The sequence below is a fragment of the Pinus tabuliformis genome, chromosome 1_2 (assembly GCF_031772625.1).
Source record: "Pinus tabuliformis cultivar Carrire ecotype Pingquan chromosome 1_2, CPIR1, whole genome shotgun sequence".
Classification (NCBI taxonomy): domain Eukaryota; kingdom Viridiplantae; phylum Streptophyta; class Pinopsida; order Pinales; family Pinaceae; genus Pinus; species Pinus tabuliformis.
The window spans coordinates 258,780,146-258,789,748 of NC_142298.1; the positions used below are offsets into that span (position 1 = coordinate 258,780,146).

The following is a 9,603-nucleotide window of genomic DNA, read 5'->3' on the forward strand; positions in this document are numbered from 1 at the left end:
GATGTGAGTAATCTGGAAATGCTAGAACAAAAATACTATTCTCAAAGAAAATTACACTCTAAAATGAAAATTTTATTATAAAACTATTATAAAAAGTAAATATAAGTATATTGTTTTAAATACAAAATTATAAAAGAGAAAAAACCTCAAATTAAAATTAATTACTCAATAATCTAATTTATATTTTTTTGTTGGATTCAATTTTTAGAAATTGATATAATATCATAGACATCCACAAACTTCATGATGAATAAAGAAAAACAACCACAAATTTATGAAAATTAAAAATACAAGAAATTATTTTTAAATGAAAATTTATGTTCTGTAAAATTTTATGATTTTCTCATTTAAGACATATTGATTTGCTAAATAAGCCTCGATTGGATTGTTTTAAATTTGAAGTACATCTTCCAAGTTCATCGGCTTCTTAAGATTTAACTTTTAATTGAATTATTTTAACTTGTCCAAAATTCCTTGACTCAATTATGCACTGAAAACCAAAACTTGGCAAAAGTATTAAAACATTAAAATAACTCAATTTTAAGCAAAACATCTAGATGAACCACACTAATAAGTATATAAAAGTATGTAAGCGATATTGAATAATCAGAAAGAAAATAAAATCAAATGGCACAATGATTATACATGCAAGGAAAATGTGATGAAACAACCATATTTCATGATGTAGCAAACAACCAAAATCATGATCATTATAATGTTACAATAATAAAATATTCACATTTTTCAAGAAAAAGAAAACGAAGAAGAAGATAAAAAAAGATTTTAATTACACCTCATTATTATTCAAAATATGAATCTAACAACAACAACCACTCTTTCATGGGTGTTTCATGGCTTTATTTTAAAAGTATCAAGTTATCAGTTTGGAGAAGACAAGCCTAAAGAATGAATCATAAAAGATAAATTTGACGAGAAATAAAAAGATGCAAAATAATCCAAAAGGAAAAATTAATTGTTTGATGAAATAAAACACACTTTTTTTTTTAGACAAATTTCGGTTGCTATATTATGAGCTGAAAAAAGGAGTCAGATCTCCATACATACAATACTTTCTGGATATCTTGGATCAGAGGAATTACAAAATGGGTCCCTTCCTTGATCCTTGTTCTAGTAGTTCTGCCTCTGAAACTTCCTAAACTACTGTAAATCCTAACATATTGCAAAGACCAAAATTTACAGCTACACAACATATTTAATCTATTTCAATATGACTGATCTGCCTAGCCGTGGACTCTTCCGGATTTGGGTCTGGATCCATCTGCTTTGCACTGGAGGAGCTGGGGGCATCCTTATTCTTTTTATCCATCATGTACTGTAGGATTGCAATCGACTCTTCTGCATGACTACAACGATTCGCCAAGTTTCTGAACTGCTCATGGAGAGAGGACACTCTGTGCAAAAAAAGATTAATTTCTGCCCTGTATTTCTCATTAAGTATCCTATACTGATCTTCCATTCTTGCCTCCAAACTCTTGACCTGGTCCTCCAGGATGCGCTGCTGCGCCCTTAACTCCTCAAATTCTGCTTGAAGGTCTGCACAATGGAGGCAGTCTTCTGATCGGTCCATATTTGTCTCAGGCGATTTCCTGTTTGAAGTCTCAGCTACTGAAACTCGAGTCTTTTGAGCACTAAGTCGATTATAGCAGGTTGAAGTCTCAGCTACTGTAACTCGAGCAAGCTTAATGGATGGCCGATTCTTTTGAGCACTAAGCCAATTACAGCGGTGCCAATGCTTACCCGAACAACTTTGCTTAACACATTGAAGAAATCTATTCTCTGATGTATAAATAGAATTAAACTGCGCGCTTCGAGGGCGGGAAGATGTCAAACTGAGCATCATGGGACTATTGCATATCCGCAGAGTGATCAGATGCAAATCTCGCATAGCATGAAGGGTCGATCTGAAAGGACAATTCTCACCTGAAGGCTTGTGGCTTCTCATGCGTTTAGGCGAATTCCTGATTGCAAATCTGGGCAAAATCCTACCCACATGTCCTATTCTGTCACCGGCACGGATTCCTTGATCTATCTCACTGATTCTGTCAGCTGGAGATCGCCTGCTGTTGACTAGATATGTAAGGATCATGGTAACGGTTGGAATGTCACGCTGGAATTACAGCTCAGACTGCCAATGGGCCTTTCGCATGCTCTGCTGGCATGCTTATCCGCTTCCTTGTTCAAACTACGGAGGATGTGATAATAACTAACCTCTTCCATTGTCGCGTGAAGGATTTGATTTCGTTGATTTATCTGTTGGAGGAGAATATTTGGTGTACTCTGTCGGTGTGCCATAAGCCGAATGATTATTGAGGAATCCCCGAACACCACTGCCTTCTTTATCCCAAGTTTGATTAATTGGGTGAGACCCTGGAACAGGGCTAGTCCTTCAGCTCTGTTGTTGGAGTTCTCCCCTAGTCCCCATTCATAATGAAGGATGCAGTCTCCGTTTGCATTACAAATAAGGCCCCCTGCACCGGCCAGACCCGGATTCGACTTAGATGCGCCATCAAAGAATAAGCAGAATCTATTGCAGTTACTCAGCCAGTTAGAGAATTCCTCTTCCTTTAATCTCAGTTTCCATGCGCTTTTTGCTTCTTTTGCCTTTGTCCCCCTCCTGCTGGTTTCCTGAGCACTGGATATGTTCTCCAGAACGTAGCTGAGAAGATTTCTCTCCTCTATACTGTAATTTGTTGCGTCAATTTTGCCGCTGGTGTGGTTTGTAATTGATTCTAGAGCCAACATTTTGGCTTTGTGGCAAATTTTCCTGGTGCTGAATCCTTTCTCCTGGAAGACCTTGCCATTTCGTGCTAACCAGATGCGCCATAGAAGTGTGAGTGGTATGGTGTTCCATACTCTTTGAGCCAGCTTGCTTCTTTTCTCTTTCCAAGGACAGTTCTTCCTCCATTTATAAATCGTTTCTGCAATGGTGGTCTGGGGCTCCCAGGGTGATTCTCCCATTGAGGCCATTTTCTTCCAGCATTCACCGGCCACCGGACATTCTATAAATAAATGCTGCATTGTTTCCTCTGATCTGCAATAGTTTGGGCACCTGGATGGGCCCATTATGCCTCTCTTTCTTAGGTTTTCCGCTGGTAATGTTTTCCCTTTCAGAAGAAGCCAAATGAAGAACTTAACCTTGGGGGGTGCCTCTACTCTCCATACTATTTTCCAGTGGTTCCAGGGTTCCGATTGATAGGTGCTATCGTAGAGATATTGATGTCCAGCTTTTACTGTGTATTGTGTTCCAGTTGGATCCCATCGATACCCATCCAGTGTACCTTCTTGAACCGGAGCTTTGCTGTGGAGGAGCTTCTTTAGGGCGTTGAGGCTGGTTTCTAACACATTGGGGGGGTCCGGGAATTTCCAGCCTATCCAGGCATGAGTGTGGGTGTCCCATTTTGATATTTGGGACAAGTGGAAGAGTCCTTTATCATTAAGCCAGTTTATGACAGGGATTGCCTCTGCTTTTGATCCCATAGGTTGCTGCCCGAGGATTTTATCTATAGAGAAATTGATACTGTTTCCCCCGCCTGGGACCTTAGAGATATTTTGATACATAAATGGTATAGCCTTCTTGCAAAGTTGCCAGATTTTTGTACAGTCTCTATTAGGAATATTAGACTCCAAAAGCTGCTGCCTTGTACAGTTTAAGTATTTTACCTCCAAAACCTTCTTCCACCACACTGTAGGCCCTGTGATCAATCTCCATACAATTTTTGCTCCAAGGGCCAAGTTGAGAAGCTTTGGGGATCTGATGCCCAGTCCTCCTTTTTCCTGAGATTGGATTATATTCTTCCAGCTTACTAGATTGAATTTGTTTTTATCCGTTTTCCCTCCTTGCCAAAGAAAGTGTCTGAGTACTCTTTCCATTTTCTGATGGAAAACAGCTGGAGCTTGATATAAAGAAAAACGGTATATGGGGAGAGATGCAATACCTGATTTTAGGAGAATTAGCCTTCCTGCTGGGTTCAACCACATTGTGCCCCATTGCTGCACTTTCCTCTTTATTTTGTCAAGGATCTCATTCCAGGTATCAGCTTTCAAGGGTCCCAAACTTACTGGCATTCCTAAGTAGGAGAAGTGGTTCCAGATTAGACTGCAGGAAACTCCAAATATGCTTGCAATACTGTGAATGGTATGATTTGCTGTGTTCCATCCATAAATACAACTTTTTATCTGGTTGACTTTCCCTCCTGAGTAATCCATGAATTGGTCCAAGAGCTTTTTGAATCGCCTTGCTATTGTAGTGGATGCTCCTCCTATCAGCAGAGTATCATCTGCAAACTGTGAATGATTGATGTTCTTTGTTCCATGTTCGATCTTGATGCCAGTGATTAATCCTACTCTCCGGTTATAGTCCAAGGCTTGACTGAATGATTCAGCCATGAGGATGAACAGATAAGGAGAAAGGGGGCAACCTTGTCTGAGACCACGGGATGATTGGAAGGCTGCACATGGTCTCCCATTTATCAAGGGGGAGATCCAAGGTCCAGTTATACATGCTGCAATCATAGTGATGAAGGAAGGATCAAACCCAATTTTATGAAGGACAGCATACAGATAGGAGTGCCTTACTCTATCGAAAGCATTTGCAAGATCCAGCTTTAGAACAAATCCTTTTTCCTTCCTGGTTAAACTCGAGTGGATGGCCTCTTGTACAAGGAGAATAGAATCAGTAATGTGCCTGTTGGGGAGAAATCCCCCTTGATTTTCAGAAATCAAGGAGGGAAGGAGAGGTTTAAGCCTGGCTGCTAATATTTTTGAAATAATTTTGTAGGCTGAGTTGCATAATGAGATTGGTCGGAATCTCGAGAAGGAGGAAGGGCGATTTTCTTTTGGTATCAAAGCAAGATAAGTGGAATTGGTGAATCCCCCCATTTTACCTTTTTTCATCACCCAACGAATCATCTTTAAGAGATCTTTTTTTATCATTGACCAGTATTCCCGATAGAAGCAAATGGGGAATCCATCCGGTCCTGGTGCTTTGTCAGGATGCAAACTCCAAATAGCTGCTTTGATTTCCTCTTCTTCTACTTCTTTCCTAAGATTGTTGTTCATTTCTTGTGTGACCCCTTTAGGCAGATACTGGAGCATGTTTGAGTAATCTTCTGCGCCTTTGTCTTCAGTCAGAAGTTTACAAAAATGCCTGGTGGCTGCTTCCTTTATAGATTCCTGGGTACTATATCGGTTTCCTTCATTGTCCATTATTGTGCTCACTGTGTTTCTGAGTTTTCGCACAGTGGCTTGTTTATGAAAGTAAGCTGTGTTTTTATCTCCTTCCTGCAACCAAAGTTGCCTTGATTTCAATCTCCACTTTATTTCTTCATCCCTGAGGATTTGGTTCAGCTGTGAATATAATTTACCTTCTTGTTCTTTATTCTGCTGAGATAGCCCTTGCCTTTCGATTCTCTGTTGCACATCCTCTAGATCTTGCTTGATTTTCTTTTTATTCAATTCGGGCTCTTGATAATTGCTCCTTGCCCAGTTCTTTAAAGCCTGCCTTACTCTTTTGAGTTTTGTCTCCCAGATATAACTTGGAGACCCCTCTACATGATGGATCCATGTCGTTTGCACCACTTCTTTTGCAGCTGGTATCCGGTTCCATATTGAGCTATATTTGAAGGGTAAGGGCCCTAGAGGGCAGTGGCTTTGGAGAGTTAGAGTTATCGGATAGTGATCAGAAGCCAACACATTGAGGATATTTGAATAGCCTGTTGAGAAAATGGAAATGTATGCTATGCTGATAAGGAATCTATCGAGCCATTCCATGATGTTGCTGGCACCAATTCTTCTGTTGCTCCAGGTATACCTACGGTTTTTGGGCCTGACATCAACTAGATCATGATCCTGAATTATGGTCTCTAATCGACTTCTGGAAGGATCAGGAGTGAAGTTACCTCCTCTTTTTTCATTAACATGCAGCACTAGATTAAAATCTCCTGCTACAATGAGATTGGTATTCTGGTCCATTTCTATGTTTGCTTTCAGAGTGTCCCAGCATATCTCTTTTTCTCTATACTGATTTGGAGCATACACATTATACACCGTTACTGATTGGCCTCCGGTTCTGCTTTCAAGTGCGGTTCGGATCCAGTTTTGATGAACATTGGTAGAGCTGCACATCCATTTGTTGCTATCCCATAAGGTTACTATGCCGCCTGAGGCTCCTCTTGCCTCACTTATGCTTCCACGGAAATGTTTCTGCTGACTAATTACTCTATTCATTTCACATTGATCTTGCTTTGTTTCTTGTATAAGCATGATTTCGGGGTTCTCGCTGTGGATTAGATCCTTGAGGGCAGCTAGCTTGGAGGGGTGCCCTAATCCCCTGCTGTTCCAAGATAGGATTTTCATCATGAGATACTAGATATATGGAGAGGTGCTCGCCTCTCATGGCCTTTATTGCTGTTTTCTTTTTCCAGATGCCCAAGAATAAAGGTCTCTATTGGTGTTTGAGTGCCCAATGCTATGTCTTTTTGTGCGCTTTCGTCCCTTTGTTGTTTAGCTGATTTTCTTCCAGGTCCTTGCTTTTTTGGAACATCACTGGGCGCTCCATGATCCTTTGAGGAGCTCCTGGTAATTCTCGAAGAGGGAGGATCAGGTGGGGGCTGCATGGAGGGGGGAGGAGATTGATGAGGAGGGGGATCAATGGAGGGGATGTCAGGGCCCGATTCAGCCTCAGAAAGGATCGAAAAGGGATTGGAAGAAGGAGGGAGAGGTGGATCGGGTATCAGAGAGGGAGGGGAAGAAGGGCGCTGATTGGAGGTTCCAGGGACATCAGAATCCATAGGAGATTTGTGGGGAGGCGATGATTTTTTCTTTTTAACAGATTCCCAGTGGCCATCTTGCTCATCATTATCTACATTAACAATTTTTGTGCATCTATTTGCAAAGTGTCCGTATTCGTGGCATACCTTGCATTTAAAGGGTATCTGCTCGTAGTCCAATTGCTGGATATGGCTCCAATCATCCACTTTCAGCTTGATCGCCTCCGGCAGTCCTCAGCCTAGGTCGACTTCCACACAGATCCTTGCGCATGCCTGCATGTTGTCTTTGGGTTCACTGCGATCTATGTATTTTCCCACCGCATTTCCTATAGCTTTAACTGAATCATCCCCCCAACAGTGAAGAGGGAGATGAGGCAGCCGTACCCAAACTGGAACAACATTCGGGATATCTAGTTCTGGGTCGAAATCCGGGGTCCATTTGTTGAGGTAGAGGCCCCTGGAGTCCATAAAATATGGTCCGTTCCTGAATATTAGATCTTTGTCCTCCTTTGTCTCGAAATGAAATGTAAAATATCCTCTGCCACAGAATCTGATAGATATTTTACCCTGAATCTTGTCCGACCAGTTTCGTTCAATCCATCTTTGCACTGTTCTGGGCGACGGCCAAAGTCCTGTAAATTGCCCAATTAATCCTTTCTCTGCTAGGGAAAGGGCTGCCATGCGTGGGATAGCAGGCGGCAGTTGAACTTCCTGTAATACATCAAGTTTCTTTACAAACTTTGTTGCTGCTGGTCGGGGTCGCTGCGGGGGGAGAGATTTTACCAGGTTGGAAAAGGCCCGTTGCAGATCCGGATCCCCGCGGGGTGGATCCGGAGGATCCATGCTGAGGCGCGATCGCAGGCAGTTTCAGGCTCTCACAACAATCTCAGGCTCACGTAGATCGCTAACATGTCAAGACCTTGTGCACAGATTATTATACAAGGAAATAAAACACACTTTAAATCAAGAAAAGAAGGATCAAATGATGAAAAGGCAACAATTTTTCAAAATTTTAATGGGAACCTTTTTATTTCTTTAAAAATTAAAGGGAGTTGTTGGGGCTTCAACAAGACACAAAATTTTCCCCAGAACAGAACCCCTAAAATGACAATTAATCAAACTAAACTAAAGAGATACATGGTGGAAAACGAGAAAGGAAAATGCATTAGGAATTTCCTACCCCATGAATTTCACGCTACTATTGTAGTTTTTAACCATGTACAATTAATTGTTGCAAGCATATTTTTGTTGAAAATGAAAAGATGTAGTGGAAAATGCACACATTAATAAAACGATTTTATCTTAAAAACTCAAAACCGGGAAAATCAAAAAGTATTTTTCACTATAGCATTTTTTAAAACACACACAAACACACACACATACATATATAATAAGTAAATTGGGAGGAATGGTTGTTATCTTCCCCACCTAGGTTCAAATCCTTGCAAGTCACATGATGAGCTATAATTCCTTGATGAATATTGTTGTATTCACTTTGAGACTTGTAAAATCTTAAGTGAGTATACCTATAGGCAGGCTTGCTACCAACAACCTCAGTGTAGCCGTTAGGATGAGAGGGAGGCTCTTATCTTTCCTTGAAAATATATATATATATATATATATATATATATATATATATATATATATATACATCTACCCTGTGGCATCCATAAATTGTCAATTCATTTACTATGGATTAGAATGAAACTATAATTTTTAATTCATTTACCATGGATTAAAATACAACCATAATTTATTAGTTGAAACTACAAAACCATAGGCTAAAATAACATGTACCACAAAAATTCTAATTCTAAAGGTGAAAAACATGAGTTGAAAACTGTCAAAAATGAATGCAAAAAATACTTCAAATTCTTTTTTGGAGACATTTTCACCCCTCGTGACGCCCCGCTGCACCTATCACAACATACAAGATGTAGGGGAAGTTGTGTAAATAAGCTAACACATACCTAATATTTTCCCAATTGATCATGTCTTTTCACATAGTAGGTCATGGGAGTAAATGATTAGCAATTCAATGCAATATTGCATGTTGTTTCTCCACAACAAGACAGTTTCTCAGTGCTAATGGATTTTGTTAATTTTTTTTTGTTTTTTAATCAAATTTTATTTTTCTTTGTAATAAATCATTAGTGTTGTCATATTAAAAAGTGCACATATTTCGAAGAGCACGAAGCCACTTAATAAAAATCAACGAAGGAGGAGGCATCCCCGCTCCCCGACCTTACCTTTCGAGCTTTAGCAGGAGGTCTGATTTTTTGTCACCTAACGAAAATTGCTTTTGTGACATGGCAAGTGGTTTCCAAAACCTCTAAGGACCCCCTCGACTCCAATTTCGGTATTATGTCATGTTACCTTTCCAGCGTCAGCGCAGGACCCAACCATGTCTTAACATTTGCGGCAAGTTAATTAATAAAATTTTGGCAGTTGTCGACAAAAATGGGGAAATTGACTTCTTTGATATTTTCTTTTCAGAGAGAAAAAACATCATAGTTTATATTAAGAGAATATAAAGTTCAGTATACATACAAAAACCTGAAGCCAATGGATCCAATTTGACACATGTCCGGAAAAAACAAAAACTGAAGAGCTGTTCAGTCCATTTTACCCAATGGCCAGATACTGGAAAAGAGGTCCAGTCGGAACATAGAACTTACAATAACAGATTTTAAAAATTGAAAGACACTGTAACTTAAAAGAAAAAGCACAGAGATACCATCAAAATCAGCAGTAATCCAGGTTGAGAAAAAAAATCACATGAAAGGAGGACAGCAGCCCAAAACATCTAGTCAGT

General features: G+C 39.9%; 1 protein-coding gene across 1 annotated transcript; it reads right to left on the minus strand.

The window, feature by feature from the left end:
- Positions 1–2,103: 2,103 nt before the first annotated feature.
- LOC149205349 (uncharacterized) lies at positions 2,104–7,631 on the minus strand. The gene is made up of 5 exons (XM_089397380.1): positions 7,355–7,631; positions 6,409–6,880; positions 5,108–6,352; positions 4,905–4,997; positions 2,104–4,705 (listed from the first exon to the last, which is right to left on the minus strand). Exons 1-5 carry the CDS (start codon positions 7,629–7,631, stop codon positions 2,104–2,106), a joined length of 4,689 nt encoding a protein of 1,562 aa, XP_089253506.1.
- Positions 7,632–9,603: the final 1,972 nt, after the last annotated feature.

Excerpts from the sequence above, each read along its gene's own strand:
- LOC149205349 (XM_089397380.1), bottom strand. The coding sequence starts at position 7,631 with ATGGATCCTCCGGATCCACCCCGCGGGGATCCGGATCTGCAACGGGCC. Across the intron at positions 6,881-7,354 it reads CTGGTCGGACAAGATTCAGG|ATAATGATGAGCAAGATGGC; the intron begins GTAAAATATCTA and ends TTGTTAATGTAG. Across the intron at positions 6,353-6,408 it reads AGCAATAAAGGCCATGAGAG|CAGGGGATTAGGGCACCCCT; the intron begins GCGAGCACCTCT and ends ATCTTGGAACAG.